This window comes from Amphibalanus amphitrite, unplaced genomic scaffold, assembly GCF_019059575.1.
Source record: "Amphibalanus amphitrite isolate SeventyFive unplaced genomic scaffold, NRLGWU_Aamphi_draft 000183F_arrow, whole genome shotgun sequence".
Classification (NCBI taxonomy): domain Eukaryota; kingdom Metazoa; phylum Arthropoda; class Thecostraca; order Balanomorpha; family Balanidae; genus Amphibalanus; species Amphibalanus amphitrite.
Window position 1 is genome coordinate 381,013 of NW_024881678.1, and position 17,909 is coordinate 398,921.

The 17,909-nt window shown below is 49.7% G+C and overlaps 2 protein-coding genes across 7 annotated transcripts in view; both read right to left on the reverse strand.

Moving 5' to 3' along the window:
• Positions 1-200: 200 nt before the first annotated feature.
• LOC122384224 lies at positions 201-6,677 on the reverse strand. Of its 2 annotated transcripts, none has more exons than XM_043371368.1 (7): positions 6,473-6,677; positions 4,380-4,865; positions 4,120-4,239; positions 3,413-3,527; positions 2,961-3,065; positions 2,248-2,392; positions 201-1,565 (listed from the first exon to the last, which is right to left on the reverse strand). In XM_043371368.1, the coding sequence occupies exons 2-7, from the start codon at positions 4,853-4,855 to the stop codon at positions 1,414-1,416; spliced, it is 1,113 nt and encodes a 370-aa protein (XP_043227303.1). In that variant the 5' UTR covers positions 4,856-4,865; positions 6,473-6,677; the 3' UTR covers positions 201-1,413. The 2 variants fall into 2 exon arrangements, with proteins under 2 accessions (XP_043227303.1, XP_043227302.1); XM_043371367.1 differs by having other exon boundaries at positions 2,937-3,065; positions 6,473-6,630.
• Positions 6,678-7,026: 349 nt separating this feature from the next.
• The window catches only part of LOC122384194 (liprin-alpha-2-like), a 30,541-nt gene continuing 19,658 nt past the window's right edge, over positions 7,027-17,909 (reverse strand). For 2 of the 5 annotated variants that reach the window (XM_043371294.1, XM_043371295.1), the window contains exons 13-19: positions 17,207-17,311; positions 10,943-11,087; positions 10,472-10,629; positions 9,355-9,714; positions 8,916-9,023; positions 8,490-8,763; positions 7,027-8,244 (exon numbers count right to left, since the gene is read on the reverse strand). In XM_043371294.1, the coding sequence (XP_043227229.1) occupies positions 8,161-8,244; positions 8,490-8,763; positions 8,916-9,023; positions 9,355-9,714; positions 10,472-10,629; positions 10,943-11,087; positions 17,207-17,311 (1,234 nt within the window). In that variant the 3' untranslated portion in view covers positions 7,027-8,160. The remainder of the gene's footprint in view (positions 8,245-8,489; positions 8,764-8,915; positions 9,024-9,354; positions 9,715-10,471; positions 10,630-10,942; positions 11,088-17,206; positions 17,312-17,909) is intronic. The other 3 variants (XM_043371297.1, XM_043371296.1, XM_043371298.1) reach the window with 2 other exon arrangements.

The window sequence follows — 17,909 nt, forward strand, 5'->3', positions numbered from 1 at the left end:
CATCAGGATGTTCCGAGCGCAGATTCGCGTATCGGTGCGAGGTGTCTGGTCGCCTTTCAGAGAACACTAGAGGCATCACAGCTCTGTGTTCACAGCTTTGAACACAGAGGCATTCGATTTGTATATGCACAACGACTTGGACATAGAATAGCCGTGTTTCCACGGACATGTCTGTAATGTGAAATAAATAAATAAATAAATCACGCTGCAGCCATGTATTAGTGAATAGCGGTCGGGCCGGGCGGCGGGCTGAAGCACAGGGGCTGCGCTGCTGGACGCTCCTGCCGACTATCACAGCTACACGTCCTTAGAACAGCGCGCAGCAGCTAACACACACCAACACCGCGCGGCAGACGAGCTGACAGAACCCACCACTCCGTCCCAGGGTTGGCGCTGGGCGGCCGACGCTCTACCCCGTCCGCTGCGCGTCCCACCTGTCCGCTCCCCACGAGTAACATGACGAACCGCGTCGCCAAGCACAGCCAAACGTTAACCGGAGAGCGGCGCCCCAGCTATCGGACGCCGCCCTGTGTATATTCTGTGTGTCGCGGTGGCAGACCCACCGCGAACGCTGCTTCATGGCAAGAGGTGGCTGGCGGCCGCCGCACGACCTAAGAAAACCATCCCGCTGCTGATAAGCGTGGTGATACTTTGACTGATAATGGTACACTGTGTGCTGACCTGTATATATCTCTGAAAAGCTAGAAAGACTGTTCCTGAACATGACCAATTACTTCATTAACAGTGAATGATTGCCTATAACCAGTCCCACCCAACCTTTGACTATATGGTTAAAATTCAAATAATATTGCAATCAATAACCTCAAAGGTAATAGCCGTTCCATCCTGCAGGTAATCAATACAAAAATCATGGTGTGAAATGATCAGATCACGCGAGCTATTCCTAAAGAACAGGAGCTGCTTCAAAAGGACTGCCAGAGTGAAAACCAAAGCATTCAGACCTGGGCTCAGAGGTAACTGCGAAAAGGACAATACAATAAAAGGCGATTGCGATCGACCTACCAGACCCAACCGATCTAGCGGTATATCCTTTGATGGTATGGTACAGGGCGTAAGCGTCTCGCGTATCTCATCAACCGCACCATAACATTGACTTGTGAGCGCAATAGCACAAACCCCTCGCTGAATACGGACTACTGATCCCAATGCCAAAGGCAACCCGCCAAGGAAAATTTACCCTTATGTCACAGTTTTCATGGCCGCGCACCACACCACTGAGGTCTCTGCACCGGCGGCTTCTGATGGCGCACTCTGTCTGCGGTGGCTAGCAGAGCCGTCCGGGGGACTCGTCGGTCGTCCGAGCGGCTAGCAGGGCTGTTCGAGCGGCTAACTGGGCCGTTCGAGCGGTCCGGCAGAGCCGTCCGAGCGGCACGAAGAACATCTGGCCGGCGCTCATCGGTTCATGGTGTTGGTGCGCGGCCGCGGCAGGTCGGCGAACATGCCCGGCTCCGTGTGCAGGCTCTGCGCCAGCTGACGGATCGAGTCGGCCATCTGGTCGATATCCGGCACCGCCTCCTCCTCCGGCTGGTACGGGCGCTGACGACCTGAACAGGAGAGGGAAGAGCTGTCAGTCCAGGGGAGGGGAAAGTGAGGAGTAGGTAGGTAAGAGGGGGAGAGCGTACAGCACCGCCTCCTCCTCCGGCTGGTACGGCCGCTGACGACCTGGACAGGAAGAGAGGAGGGGGAGGGTGTCAGTCCGGCACGGCCGCTGGCGACCTGTCCGGAGGCAGGGTTGTCAGCCCGATACAGGATTGTCATCGAGTGTACTTACAGGAGTGCTAGCATGACGCAGTGTAATGCATCCACGCACGAGGAACAAAAGTCAAAACACTTTTCACACACAAATAGGGGTAATGTGCATTGTTGGATTAGATCTTTAGGATACTGGCTTAGGTTGTTCCCCGACATCCACCCGCATACAGACAAAAAGACTAAGCGCAGCTCAGGGACAAACCATGACGCACGTACGAACGAACGTACGTGCGTCATGGTTCGTACCGTTCGTACCCCATTTGAGGTACGAACGGACTAGCGATTACAACCAAGCCCTGCACTGCGTCGGCGCACATGGACGTAGAGAAGATCTGCCATAAGTCACACTAACCATCAGCCATCAGCTCGGCCGGCACCGAGATGTGCATGGGCAGCGAGTGCGAGATAGCTGGGATGTGTGTGAGGGCTGTGTGTACATATGTCTGTGTGTGTGGGCGGTTGCGTCTAACTCACCAGCAGCCATCAGCTCGGCCGGCACGGGGATGTGCACGGGTAGCGAGTGCGCCACGTCGGCCATATGGGCGGCCCGGTTGGTGGGTACCGGCAGCGGACGCGGCTCCTCCACACCAGAGTCGTCCGTGTCCGGCTCCTCGTAATCCTGCGGGACGACGCCGGAGATCAGCACGGGTAGGGCACGGCACGGGGTAAATTAACGACCATCGAAACGGCTAGGATATACAGCGAACAACCTGGCGCTCAGCTCAAAGTCATAAGGTACAAAAACAGTGGCACGACTCGAGCGTACAATTAACAAACCTAGACATTCCACAGCAAATCTTATAACCAGCAATTGATCTTTCAATGTGGATCGGCCTCGGCCAAAGAAATGAACAACTCAGAAGCCTGACACTGCCTAGGATTGAGGTGAGTTTGAACCGAAATAGCCTATATCACGTAAAAATGACATCGTATCGTAACAATTATTCCATCATCCTGTCTCACAAAAAAAACTCGTTCAGCGGTTTGTGTTGTTAAACGTGAGAATGTTGATCTGTGGGTCAATGTGCACGAGGCGTAATCGCGCGCTGTAATTTATAACGCAAATATCTTTGCAAGTGATGCGAAGAGCACGCTACCATCTGCCGGTACTCAAACACAAAACCCCTGCCACCTTTTCCGAGGGAAAAGCAAACTAAAAGTACCTGTCGGTCGGCGGTGGAGCCCACCTGAGGGTACTGTTCCTCGGCCTCCTCGGCCACCTCCACGTCATCCTCGCCGTCCATCAGGAAGACACCGACCAGGCCCTGGGACGGAACTCCCGACGGTCGACGCTGTTGGCACACAGAGAGAGACAGTCGGGTCAACAGATACCTTAAACTGAGGGCATATTTACACGAAGTTGACCATTTGAGGTGAAACAATAACCAAAACTAGGGTCAGCAGTATATGGTGTGCGAGGCCAATGAAGCCGAAACACGTAACTTTGACCAATGACTTTGAGACCTTACGCTGGCCTGAAGTGCATTACCTATTGATCACTGGTGTGATCGGGGTTAGGGATAGGCTAGGTTAGACTCCGGTTGGGGAATGGAGACCCGCGCGGCTGCAGGTTAGGCCTTCAGTAACAGTGTGATCACCTGCAGTGCACTCAGGGGCCCCGGCTCCCCGCGCAGCTCACCTCACTGCGCAGCGGAGCCACCGTGTCGCGCCGCTCCGACTCCACAGAGGAGAGTGCGCCGCTGCCAGCCGACTCGGGCGTCACACACAGCTGGTCCTCCACCCGCAGCAGCAGACTGCCGGCAGCAGCGGTACCCAGCCGGTCGGTACGGCCCCTCCGCATGGCCCCTCAGAAAGGTACCCTCATACACGGCCCAATCGGTACGGCCCCTTAGCACGGTACCCTAGAGACCAACGGGTAGGCACCGCTGCTCCCCAACTCCCCAACTCCGAAGTGAGCTAGTGCGTCCCCCTCCCACGACGCCTCAGAACGGTACCCTTACGAACGGTAAACAGCCCCTCCCTCGCCCACAGCAACTCAACGCGTGATAGGACCAGCATAGCACGACTCGTCCACACAGTACCTATCCAACGGCCAGCAGATGAATTCTAAGCGCCCTGGCACTCCTCGAATAACGATATCCATTTCTTTAATTCATCACCCCATGTATCCCCAGCTGCCTGACCCCAATGGCAGCTATATCGCTGTGGGGAATCGTATAGATTACAGACAAAAATGGTAATGAGACAAAAAGTGATGAAACAGTCTGAAAATTTCACTCACAAGGTTTTGAAGTAGCCAGGCTAGTAAATGAACATCCTAAGAAACAATGGTCAGATATTCAGAGGTCAAAAGCATTCATATGACACCGGGAATAGGAGCGTTACCTTGTGAACGCCTGTGAGTCCTCGTGGGCTCTCTGTTTGGCCTCCTTCAGCTCCGCCAGTTTCTCCTCTCGGAAGTTCTGGATGGCTGTTTCTACTCGCACCTCCTCCCGCTTAACATATCTGGAACGAGAATGCAGAACATCGGCTAAATTCGCTAGTATATTGTAGCTATGTCGCCTGCTCTATACATACACCATCAAAAATGTCGCCGGGTTATCTGAGCCCGAATCGGAATTTGTGCGGGCTGGAGTCGGACTCACGCGCTGACGTTGAGCTTCATGTGTCGCAGGGCGGCCGTGAGAGCCGGGTGGGATCGCGGACTGGCCGGCGGCGCCAGCGAGCGCTCCAGCGTCTCGGTCAGCTGCGGCAGCACGATCCGAAAGGCGGGCGAGAAGCGGTCGCTGTGCTGCAGCGCGGCGATCCGGGACGGCTCCGAGAGCAGGAAGCGGCTGACGGCTGCCGGAGAGCCGGCGCTCTCCGAGACGGCGTGTGTGACGCAGCCGCAGTTGAGGCAGCGGCAGACGGACCAGCCGTCGGCGCCGGCCACCGGCTGGCGGCGCAGCAGGGCCGTCTGCTCGACGGCCACCCGGTCGGGGCCGAGCACGGCCCACAGGCAGCCGGCGGCCACCAGCGGCTCGGCGCGCACCGGGCCCGGCAGCTCGGCCGGCGGCTCCGCCAGCAGCTGCCACACGTCCAGACGCACGTTCAGACAGTTGCACGTGTGGCTGTGAGACATGGCTGCTGTCCTGGGAACAAACAGACATGAGACAAAACTGTGATACATGTGGCTGTGTGATGTATGGATACTGTCCCAGGAACAAAACAACAGTACATTATTTATCAACAAGCCTAGGTTAGGACTGAGGCATAAGTAAGCCTTAGGTTCATATAACTTTATTCCTGAGTGATTGAATACAATTTTGATACAAAAAGCAGCTTAATTTAATAAAAGTAGAATCAGAAAGTTCACAAATACACATAGAAGTCAAAGAATGGACAGTCTGTACGGTGTTTGACCCTGTCTCAGTTCTCACTGAAATTCATGTCATTTAAAGAAGTACAGGTCAAGGTCAAGGTCAAGGTCATGCCAGAACATACATGAGAAAATGGCATCCCTATGGGTATTTGGAAACATGTGACATTCATAATCATGTAGTTTTTTATTTGAAGTAAGCATAAGATGAAACAGTGCAATCTTTATTTGTTAGTCATTCAAGGTCATTTAAGGTCACTGAACCGGGATGGCATGACCTGATCTGGTTGGAAATTAAATCTGTGGATAGGTCTCTGGCACTTCATCATGTAATGTTTAGCCTTTATAAGTTTCTAATGGCCAATTATTGTAAACAGATCGCCCATTATTGTAAACAGATCAATCATAAATGGGCACAAACCACAGCACAAGATACTGTTGAAATATCAACTTATTGTGACACCTACTCATTCATTATAACTACACAATTTGACCCAAACAATTTGACCCAGCCTCAAACAATCAATCATTCATGCAGGAATCTAATGTCATTTGATGGCAGAAGGAATTGGTGCACTTGATCAGACTGATCATAGTAACAGGAGACACTTTAGAAGGATCTTGCCAGTGGTTCTGAGCAATCAAGGTAGAAGGAACTTGTCCAGTTTTGATCAACCAATGTGAAGGCATGTGCTCTTGCTCGAATGTACTTGCTGCAATTACGTACCCTAATCCACGAAGAAGAAGTACTTGCTGCAACTGCCGTCTGCCCCTTGAGAGTAGGTATCTCAGATATAATGAAATATCTCTCACTAGGGTTTAGGTGGCTCACAAATAAAAATCAACATCCTAGAAATGATTCTTTTACAACTGCATTAAGAAAAAAATAGTTACAAGCCTTTAGAATTTATAAATTGGTGATGCCCTTCTTGATGAATTTAATGTTTTAAAAAGTATTCCAATTAACTGACCACACGGTATGCACAAACAAATGGAATAAACAACTATGACAGCCTGAAGAAGCTCAGATATTTCAATAACTATCACCAATACATGAAAGTAAGCACAACAATGGTTGACTTCTATTCATGAATTAATCCCATGGCCAGGTCCTGTCATCTTTGCATTTCAATGCTGACACAGCCTGTTGATGTACACAACTGCCGCAGTGCAGCACAAGCAAGAAACTTCTCAAACAGTCCTTGCACTAAATCCCAGGGATGCTGCCATGCCATCCTGGTGACTTTGAAAAGCATATTCATTGAATTTTAGAAAAACCTACCTAATGTTTTGTCAAAACTTAAGCTTAAAATGGAAATGAATTGTGGTGATCTTGCATCAATTCATCATTACAATTATTTTCAATTGCAAAGGACTTACCAGTTACTGGTTACCGGAGAAGATACTGAAAAAGTGCAACTAGTTATATTTTTGAAGTTTTATTTTAGGACAAATCGTGGACCCAGCCGACCAGCGCGATGAACCCAAATAAAAATAAATCACATGAAAATCAACAAGCCATAAAGCCAACCTTGCGAAATTCAGCTGCTATTCGGTTTCGCTTCCGGCAACACGATCCAAATTCATGCTACCATATGTGAAGGGAAATCAGCAGAAACCTTCACTCCTTGATTCACTGTCGAGTCGACCGCGTCACCGCAATCAGTTCAGCATCCTGGGCTCACTGCTGGCTCGCAAGATGAATCATGGAGCAAGCTAACATCGATTGTGAGGTGGATCGATTCATTAAATCGTTGCTTTCAGAAAAAAAAACTCAAGAGTGCTGAACATCCTCCACTAGATCAAACGGTTGCGAGATGCAACCCTGAAATCCGACCATTTGGGCTAAGCCTCAATCCCAAGGTGATTGAGAATGTATAAGCAATATCATCTCGCAGGTTCAGTGATTCTTGGAAGGTCATGAACACAAAACAGACTGTTGGCAGCGATATATTATTAATGCTCCAGTAAAACGTATCGAGTGTAGAGAAACATACAATATATGCGGCCGGCTGCCAGGCCGTCGTAGGGAGAACGATGGGATGCGTAAAGGAAGGGAGGCTCGTTCACGTACGCATCGATACACACCCACGCAAACCATTCAACAGCGCGACGCTACGGGGCGGGCCATCAGACGGGCCGGGCCGGCGTGCCCGCCCGCCGCGCGCGTCACCGCCGCCATAATACTGTCAAACAGAGGTATAATAACATTGAGACGCAACATGAGACGCAACATAAGCGCCGGCGGCGGCGGCGGTCCCGGCCTGCCCGACTCCGGGCTCCGAGCCGCGCGGTGCGCCGCGACCGGACACACGCATACGCACACAGTGCCGAGATACAGAACCATACAAAACAGAATCAGCGTTCGCGCGCGCGCGCGCAGGTGCGCGGCTGCGCGTGTGGCACCCATCGAGGGCCGGGCGGGCGGCCCCGGCTGACTAGACACTGTGACCTGGCCTGACTAGGTGCGGCGGCACGGCTGGCCCCGTACCGGCCGGGCGGCGCGGCGCCAGCGAGACAACATAGTCACCGTTTGTACTGGACTAAGCTAACAAATGCGACCGAGGCGATGCAATTGAGGCTGTGCGGCGGCGCAGCGGGCAGGCGGCTATGTACAGGCAGTGCACTCAGCGCGAGCGGGCTGGACTCGGCGCCGGCCAGACGTGTTCCTAGACGGCGTGCGCCGGCGCCGGTTTCAACTGATATGGCCAAAGCTGGTACGCGGGGGCGGCCGGCGACGGCCAGGAAGACCGGGCCAGGGGCGGCGCCCGAGAGCTGAGCGGGCCGCCAGCGCGCGCCCGCCCCAGTGTGCACGGACACAGCGACTGAGACTGAGCTAGGTGGACAGCGGGCGGAGACTCGGGGCAGAGAACAGAGCGAGAGAGGGAGGGCAGAGAGATCAGAGAGATGTTTAGGGAGAGGGAGATAGAAACGGGAGGAGGTCGGAGACCGGAGAGAGAGGGCAATACGAGGAAAGACGCCACAACAGCTAGTACAGCACCGGACTAATCAACACAACACAATACAGCCGGGCAGAGTGAGACGGCCGCGCCGCGCCCGGGTCATGTTCACGACTTCGCCTCGGTGTCCACTTGTCGGTGTGTGCCGCTCATCAGCAGCCGACTGAACTCCTGCCGCAAAATCTGGTGCGCCTGCAAACACACCGGAATAAACATCAATATAAGAGACAAGCAGGGGCTGGTGTTATAGCTAACGTTTACAGGAAATAAGTCATGAAAAATAGCAAACATGAGCTGGAATCGAAGATACGGCAGTCGGTCAGGAAGCCCATATTTTCCAGCGCGAAAACTAAGCCTAAGGAATCTACGGACGGCAATTTCGGCGACTCACACCCCATCTAGCCCCTGGCGCCCTGCAGCGCACGCCTCGCACGCACCTGCTGGTTGGCCGTGGGGATCTGCAGCGCCAGCGCCAGCGAGTTGTGGTCAAAGTTGTCGTCGAGGGCGATGAGGGCGCCGTGCAGGCCCGACTCGGCCAGGTGGCTGGTGTACTCCTTGAGGCCGATGCTGACCACCCACTGGATGACGCGCTCGTTGGTCCACACGAACACGTCGACGGGGTCGGACTCGCAGGCGCGCCGCCGCCGCTCCAGCTCGGCGCGGTCGTAGTCGACCCGCTTCAGACACTGGATGCCAAAGTGCAGGCTATTCCTGAAAACGAGCATCGCCGTCGGTCAGAGCAAGAGCAATGGGATACTGCATAGATTAATTATAGATCTCAAATTATAGCGATAGCCCATTGCAGTCATATCTAAGGTAACTACAGGAATAAGAAGCTGCGGAGACTCCTAGTTCCTTATTACCTGTGCGACGCGTCCACCAGTTTTAGGTAGCCACGCAGGTCCTTCTTGTTGAGGTGCAGCAGGTGCTCCAGCATGCGGGCGTCCACCAGACACTCCATGAAGGACGTACTGTAGATAAGGGACAATCACATCAGTAAAGTCACACGGACGTCATTTGACACTATGCCCGTGCCCGAAGCGGCCGGAATGGCCATGGTTAGACGCATGAGCCAGCCAGTCGTCATCATTCTGGCCGGCCGCACAGTGGATATACGAGCATGTTCAAGGGACTCGTAAACTCAATAATATCACACTCTTTAGGGTGTTATCATTTCGAGGAAAATGTCAACGTCAATGTCATTGTCACAATAATTTGGTTATCACGTTACTCAATGGAGCAATCAACAGCAATTATTTTGCCAAGAAGGCCGAGTTTTCGGCGACATTCTCGCTCACTCACCGGTACTGAGGCAGGCCCAGCGAGGGCAGCCACTCGGTGCCGATCCACTCGTGGTTCATCTCGGCAAAGTTGTGCATCAGCCGCGAGCTGTTTGGCGCCGACGGCGAGGTGAGGTTGACCATCTCTCGGATGGCCAGCCGCAGTTTGAGCCGGTGCAGCGGGTTGCTGATGCCGATCTCGCGCTGGATTTCTGTGTCGCTCAGTGCGGACATGATGGCGCCCGATTTGACGTTGGCGCGGCAGGCGGCCACGTACCAGGCGGGCATGCCGACCCACAGCTCGAGCCAGGCGACCACCGTGGGGCCGTTCCACAGCGCGAACGGCGTGCCGGCCTTCATGGCCTCGGCCAGCAGCTCGTGCCTGCCGGGACGCAGCGGTCAGATACAGGGCAGACGGACACAAGACAGGCACAGCTCGGACAGACGGGACAGCCGCGCCGGCACAGCAGACGGGACGACTCCACAGAGTACGGTCAGAGACACAACACCAGTCAGCAATTAGGCAGATCATTACATTAGGATCTTGATTTTGTTTGTTTTGTTGGGTTAGGCCCTTTCGGTCGACAAGACCATTGCAGAGCCGGAAGGATGATAGGAATTAGGGGGAGACATAGGTCTGGGCAGGCACCCTAGAGAGTCGCCGGGGCTGAGCCCGTCCATAGGACAGGCCGACCAGCCCCCCAAGCACTCTCTGCACCCGGCTACGGGGTGCAGCTCCCTCGGGAGCAGCGGTGCCGCTCCAAGGGAGCAGCCCGCATGAGATAAAGTTGCCTGTCCAGCCCGGAAGGGGGTTGTGGCGTGGAGGAGAAGGATTTCAGTATCCTGAGGATAGAAGCACGGATAGGTCGAGGATCTTGATGGAATAATCAGCCTTATATAGAAACTCGGCATTCCAAAAAAGCTGAAGAGCTTTTCATAGATAAAAATATGTACTTCAAGCAAGTTGACACTAGCACCTGTCCATAGACCCTCCGAGGTCTAGATCAAAATATCTGAAGCGGGATAGTGAGGTAGCTTCGCGGCTTTATATTTTTAGCGGTACAACAAACAAAAAACTGGACGAGTATAGATCTGCAGAACTGTCACCGGTTCCCCATTCAAAACCGTGCGATACTGACTTTTTCTTGGTGCGCCGGTCGAAGTCGGCCTTGGGCGTGGAGACGGTGACACCGGGCGAGTCCAGCCCGCCGTCAGCCGTGTCCGGAGAGTAGAGGTCTGTCGGACGGCCCAGCGCCGCCGCCGCCGCCGCCTGGCTCTGGTGCAGGTCGAACGCCCGCTGCCACACAGGGGAAGGGGGGAGCGGTCAGGGCAGAGCTGGAAAGCAGAAAACTATAAACAATGATCCGCCGTAGGCCAGGAGAAATCAGGGTAAATTAACCGAAGCTAGCCAAGTGAACAGAATGCTTTGGAATATCATCCAAGCAGCTATAAGGAATTTTAGGGCCTAAGGACAATATGTCAATCACCGAAATCACAGTCTCAAAGCGGATAAAATATAAATATACTACGCATCAACTTCGGAAGCTTACAACTAGCCAAGTTTCAACAATTACATATGTCAGTCACACTTAGACATAGCCACAGCCCACCTTTTCCTTTTTGCTGAAGAAGCGTCCGAGCGAGGACTTGAAGCCGCGCTTTTTGGCGGCGGCGTGTTTGTGCAGCGAGTCCTGGCTGCTGTTGGTTGAGGATACCGAGGACGGTGTCGAGTGGGAGCTGTCGCCGAACGATTGCCTGAAAACGCCGCGCCGCCGTCAGCTGACGAGCGGGGAACCGGGTAGGCACAACGGCGAGGGAATCCGAACGGGGGTCATACTACCAGACTTGTAAGCGATTCAACTCTGATTGAATCGATTCTCATGAATCGCTTGAAAATGCCGACTCACTGTGATTGAGTCGGTTGAATCACCTCTTGTCACCATATGAATCCTGATTGAATCGGTCACACATGGCAACTGCAAGTGATTGAATCGGCAACTCATCGATTCAAGTTGATTGAATTAACAAAATGATTCAATCACCATGTGCTGAAAATTGAAGTTATGACCATATTTAGTACTATATTATGTACAAATATATGTGGCATTTGCGTCATAGTCACACACAATGCACTGCAAAATTTTTAGGTATTTTGTCAGTATTATAAATGCGCACAGCTATCATTATTGAAAAAAACATAAAAATTTTGTTTTAAGTTTTTAATCAAACTGTAAACACAAATTATACATAAATGTCAGTGCATGTAGATGAAAAAATGAATGTAATGTTTCTTTCCATTGCCCTAAAATCAGTATAGTAATCAAGTTAACAGTAGCAGTAAGCAGGCGCACATTGCTCAACACACATGTTTTAGATATCATGTTAATCTTTATATTTTCAATACCCTGTTTCATCAGGACATTTGTGAGTAAGCAAAACATATTGATGAATACACAATGCATGTTTACATTATAATTTGGTAACCTTAGTTACTGATTTGATTTTGGGCTAAGGGTCATAAATTGCTTGATCTAACCCATGGTCTTATCACTCACTTTACATTTCCCAGCAGAATCAGCGTTTACCTATCACCATAAATAATTGGAATACCTTGGCTTATGAGCGTTGATGGATCTGTCACATATTGCCGTGGTGGCTCCCAATTACACAGAAGTAGATACATACCCTACTAGGTATTAAAAAACAACCACCTTCCCATCACGTCCACCATCACCCAAAAACTATTGTTTTCATCAGTGATGCCATCCACATTTTTGCTCCATCCCAAGATCTCGACCAGAATTTCCCAAGATTCTCGTCTCGAATCCCAAGACTACCCATCGCATACTGCATGAAAGAAAATGGGGGGTCGTTTGGATCGTTTTCGAGCAATCTGCCGTGGAACGCATTTTTTCATTTTGCCCATTGGCTTAACACGGGAATTTTCAAAGTCACGTGGCACGTGCACCAGATGGTCTGCGGAGGGGAGACCCATACCAGAACGTAGATCACCTGGCCCACTAGAAATCCTGAAAAAAATCAGAATTTTTGGAGCAGCCGTTTTCAAGAGCATCAAGTTGTACTGATCTCAGGCAGCTTTTGCCAAATTGTCAGGGAACTCAGATTTGTTTTTCAATAGAAAAACACAATTCTAAAGAATACCTAGTGTTTTAACTATTGACAACAAACCTTCGGTTATCCTTGGGAGTACCATAAGTAAATCCATAGCTTATTTTGGACATATTAGTGTGTTTAGTATACAGCTTTCTCTTCTTCGGGTCCACCCTTGTCCTTATTGGCGTCTTTATAGCAGCTAATGTCCTTGGCTAATGTACCTAGAGGCCGGGGGAGGGGGAGGGGGTCGATCGGACTCCTACAGCTGATGTTCCTGACCGAGTATAAGAGCTTCACGAAAAATGAAGATGCTGGCCTAGACAACAAAGCCGGTGATATCTGATTCTATGGTTAGGTCATTCGTCGACCGTCAATGGTGGGTCAAGGACCCAAAACACAAAGTCCGAATCTGTTAGAACTTCTTAGAAACGAAGTATGTGGCATTTTGGATTTATTTCGAAATTTGTCTCGTGACACATTTGGAGAAGCTAGGGTCAGGTGAGGTCAGGCTGGTTTTTAAGTGTTTTTCACCACTGACAGTTTTGAAATATGGGCTCCAAAACAAGCTCTTAAAAGCTTATGTGAATCCCGAAATCAAAAAGCATATCCTTCCAGGCGGTGGGGGGGGGGGGCAATTTTTTGCCCCCCCTTTAGTTTTTTCGATATATCTCGAGAACCGCTGCGCCGATCGTCACCAAACTTTCAGTACCCTCCCGGGAGCAGCTAGTGCACATGGTGACCAAAAATTTTTTCCAAAGGCTATGATAGGTTGGCCGCTAATGACGTCAGAGTGACGTCATTTTTGCCATTTTCGACCCAAAAAAAGGTTTCGCGGGAAGAGCTGTCAGGCCTACAGCTTTAGAGATACAGAAAAATGTTTCAGACATAAAGGGTGTAGAATTAGGAGGACTACAAAACTGCTATTTCGGTTTTTCGAATTTTTTGGATTTTGACCCCCAAAAATCAAAAAATAGATTTTTTGAATATAATAGCCAAAAAATCCAAAAAGTTTTTCGAATTTCGAAAAAACCGGAATATATGTGATAGCCCCTACCGCCTTCTATCTACATACCAAATTTGAGATCGATACCTCTTTTTTCGGCCAAGTTATAGCGAAAAAACTGTTCAAAATTGATGATGTCAAATATTCAAACTCAATTTTTAGCAATTCTAGACCTTGTAGCGCAAAACCTAGACCACCATTAGACTCCCCGTGACGAGCTGCATCGAATCGATACCCATTTTATGCAAAAATATCAACTTTGAAATTTGACCTTTTTTGACCTGACCTTGACCTGACCTCCACCAGAAAGTGACCTAAACCGTACCTGATGGTCTTATAACCAATACCATTGAGTTGGAAATGAAAAACTGGCCATAAAACATGCATCGCATAACCTTAGTAAAGCTGGGCTCATTTGGTGACCCTTGGTGACCTTTGGTGACCTGACCTGTGACCTGACCTGGTATGACCAGTGACCTCTAATAGCAACATATGTACTAGACAACTGACGCCTTATCGCTGATTTTCGACAAAATGCGTTTTACTCGGTGTTATAGCGCTTTCCCTAGAAGCCCCGTGAACGGGGAAACATTTTATCTTTGACCTGACCTGTGACGTCATCGGTGACCCCGAGGTCAATGAAATTTGGTTTCCCTCGACAAATTTGACAGGGCTATCGAACGCCGTTTGAATTTTCCGGATCCGTCCAGTAGTTTCGGAGATACGGGGGGGGGCAAAAAAGTGCCCCCCCCCCCACCGCGCGGAAGGTGGCTGGTAGGCTCACCACCTGCCGGGATATGCTGTGAATCTGCGTGTAAGCCAGTGCCCGCTGGAGCCCATGGATTTTCAAGCCGACGATGGCGAGGGGGTCTAAACGAGGACCTAACTTGTCCCCTGGACTATATAGCTACAAGACGTCAGCAGTGTTGTGAAGGTCGCATGGTTACGCTTTGATTATTTTTGGTCCAGCAGAGCCCAGAGGTCAGGTGACCAGACACTTTTCCGAGGTCAAAGACAAATTGCCCTTATTTTGGTTCGCGGTCAACGGATAAGCCTCCATAGAGCAAAACCGTAAAATGAAGCGCTTTGTGCGGGAGCCGCTTTCTGAAATATTTTTTAGGCATAATGTTTGTAAAATAGCCACCCAACATCATGCTGCCAAACCACCCATCCCCGTTGATCGGTAGAGTTGGAAATTAAACAAATGAACGCCAGTTGCGAACAGCGACTGAAAGCTGCTACTTATGTCTTATACCCATAACAAGTAATGGTACAAAAATAATCCTGCGATCTCGGGAAGAGAATGCCTGCAAGAAACATCGCAAGCTTTGTCCGTTACTTCAATATGTTTGAATGCTTTTAACCGTCCGTGAGGCGAATCCATCCTAAATTTATTATCGACCAAGGAAAAAGCATTCGACAGCATGAGAAGACAAAGTAAAATCAGCTTCTGCCAGATCCCAAGATATGCAGTGCAAATCACAAGATCCCAATGTTAATGTTCAAATCCCAAGATCTTGGGACAAATCCCAAGGAATGGCATCGCTGGTTTTCATAGATCAACAAACAATCTTTATCCGTTTGGTGTTCTTCACCTTCTAGTTTTGAGGACCGCTAACAGTTTTGCATTCGATGCTAAATTCGGATTAGAGATTTGCCAGACTGCTCGCAATATTTGCCACATGCAAACCACGCAAAATACGCTTTCATGTCGCAGCTGCGTCAATATACGCTGCAACTACCTACTATGGACGTCAAGCCCCTTGAGACCCCACTATTTTGCGATAATTTTTAAATGCGTCAACTTTCGTTGACAATATTCTGGCAATGTGCGTTTCAGAACCTGCCGAAACTTTTATTACTAAGGTATTTTGACGCCAAACGATTATGGAGGGTACTTATCATTCACTCGTAATGCTAAGATCAATTCAGGCCCGGGCAGAGGCTTGCGCTCGGCCACACTCGAGCCCCGCCACCAGCGCCATCTGCTCTAAATGCCATCTGCCAGCGCCCGCTACCGCTACCAGCTACCGTCCACCATCAAGCCTGAATGGAGCGAGAGACGCGAGTGACCGGTCGCCGGGCAAGGAGCGCCGGAGGGGTAGGGCGGAGCTTAGCGCTGACGTCATTACGTGGCTCCGCCCCATGAGCGCGTAGCCTCTACCCAAACAGAAGATTCGTTCCGTGAAATTTAACATTACGAGTGAATGAGAAGTACCTTTCATAATCGTTTGGCGTCAAAATACCTTAGTAATAAAAGTTTCGGCAGGTTCTGAAACACACATTGCCAAAATATTGTCAACGAGAGCTGACGCATTTGAAAATTATCGCAAAAAAGTGGGGTCTCAAGGGGTTTGACGTCCATAGTAGTGCTGGGCTAAATACATATTGCCAAACCAATTTAGATTTCTACTGTTGGATATTTTTTCTTTAATGAATTGGACAGGATAAAAAACTGTTTTACACGCATGCATAAATATGCTTAATTGAATCTAAAAATATAAACTATGTATTTTACAAAAAATATAACAAAAACAAAACATAATATTGTTCCTTTCTAGAACCGTATTATGCAAATCACGCAAACTCGCAAAAGCAAAAAACGCACGCAGAAAACGCGTCCTGGTAGCCAGGCCTTTACGTGGGGCGGGCTTGGAATTGTTGTTTTGTCATTGAAAATATCAATATGGATGGTTGAGGTAGTTTTATCATGACTCATGAGAGCATTCAGTTTATATTATGTAACTATTGAATAACTTCGTATGTGTCGATATTCCGTATTCTTGATAGTAAAGAAAACTTGTAGCACGCCGAAAATGTCTAGTCCTATGTAATGCTTTACTGGCTTTACCACTGCTTCATAAAGTATCAAACAATATTTTTTTTTTGAATGGCTGATCACCAGCTACTTAAGTTTGGTATCACAATTGATTTGCAAATTTTGTTCCTTTTCGATGATGCTGATAATATGTGGTAGTGTCCTGTGCAATTTTGCATGTTTCCTTTTGCAAGCGCCAAGCAGATAAATGAATTTTTATAAGTCTCTGGTAGCTTCATTTGTAACAGAGCTTGTCTTTTCTGTACTTAAATTATCATCTTTACACCGTATTTATATGAATATCTATAACTTTGTTGAGTTCAGTATAGATTTAGTACTTTTCTATGATTTTTGGTATTTTCTTAGTGTATTTGGTTGGTATCTGTTTGGTATCAGTTTCCAAAAATGACTTAAATTGATATCACATATGTATAAATTTTAGATAACATCTTGATTGAATCGCGTTGAGTTAAATCATGAGTTGAGTCATTACCTGAATTGCTGATAATGGGATGAGTCGTGATTGAGTTGAATCACAGGGTCCATGAGTCGTGATTGAATCGCTTGGAAAATCAGACTGTTTGATTGAGTTATGATTGAATCGGTCATTTCATCAAGTGAGTCGTGATTGAATTGATTGATTTTTTTTGAATCGTTTACAAGTCTGCATACTACTCCAGGATGTGCATAAAACTACCCCAGCTGCTCCACATTCAGTTCAGGCTACCCAAGCTCCTCAAGCTCCCAATAACAATGCCCAATGATTCAATCCCTTCATTTGCCCGTCAACCGCCGTTTCGCACGAACGAAGCCCAGACGGCAGTAAGAACTACGATACAGCGTTGCGGTATCAGTTCGGCAATACGCCAAACCGGTACCGCAGTCGGCATGCCGGAACGTGTCGTTATAGCAACACCAACACGTATTACAGTACAGCACCTGATCAACTGGGCGTGATCCGGATGGAGGGCGCCGAGGCCGCGGCCGCCGCCCGGGATCGTCGATGGGTCCCGCATGGTGGCATTGTGCGGCAGAGAGCGGCTGCTGTAGGGGGGGGGGAGCACGAGGAGACGAGAGAGCGGTTAGCCAGAGGCGTGCACGGATCACACAGAGACGCAGAGAGACGGGACAGCACAGCCGGTAACGCAGACTGACCGGCAGGCACACCACACAGGAGAGGGAGAGGGAGATAGTGAGATGGAGAGAGAGATAGAGAAAGAGAGAGAGAGAGGGAGAAAGAGACAGGGAGAAAGAGAGAGAGAGAGAGAGAGAGAGGGAGAGGGAGAGGGAGAGGGAGAGGGAGAGGGAGAGGGAGAGGGAGAGGGAGAGGGAGAGGGAGAGGGAGAGGGAGAGGGAGAGGGAGAGGGAGAGGGAGAGGGGAGAGGGGGAGAGAGAGAGAGAGAGAGAGAGAGAGAGAGAGAGAGAGAGAGAGAGAGAGAGAGAGAGAGAGAGAGAGAGAGAGAGAGAGAGAGAGAGAGAGAGAGAGAGAAGCTAGCCCAAACACGAATGAATGTTATTGCCCGACTTGTATGACGAGCAACTCCTGACAATTCAAAATCACTGCCACTGACAATAGTTTTCGGTCCATACTTGAGAAGCGGTTGAAGTTCCATTTGGCAATCTAATAGCTGACTGAATCGGC

Excerpts from the sequence above, each read along its gene's own strand:
- LOC122384224 (XM_043371367.1), bottom strand. The coding sequence starts at position 4,855 with ATGTCTCACAGCCACACGTGCAACTGTCTGAACGTGCGTCTGGACGTG. Across the intron at positions 3,528-4,119 it reads GACTCACAGGCGTTCACAAG|TCTGCTGCTGCGGGTGGAGG; the intron begins GTAACGCTCCTA and ends TGCTGCCGGCAG. Across the intron at positions 2,393-2,936 it reads GCTCCACCGCCGACCGACAG|GATTACGAGGAGCCGGACAC; the intron begins GTACTTTTAGTT and ends GTCGTCCCGCAG.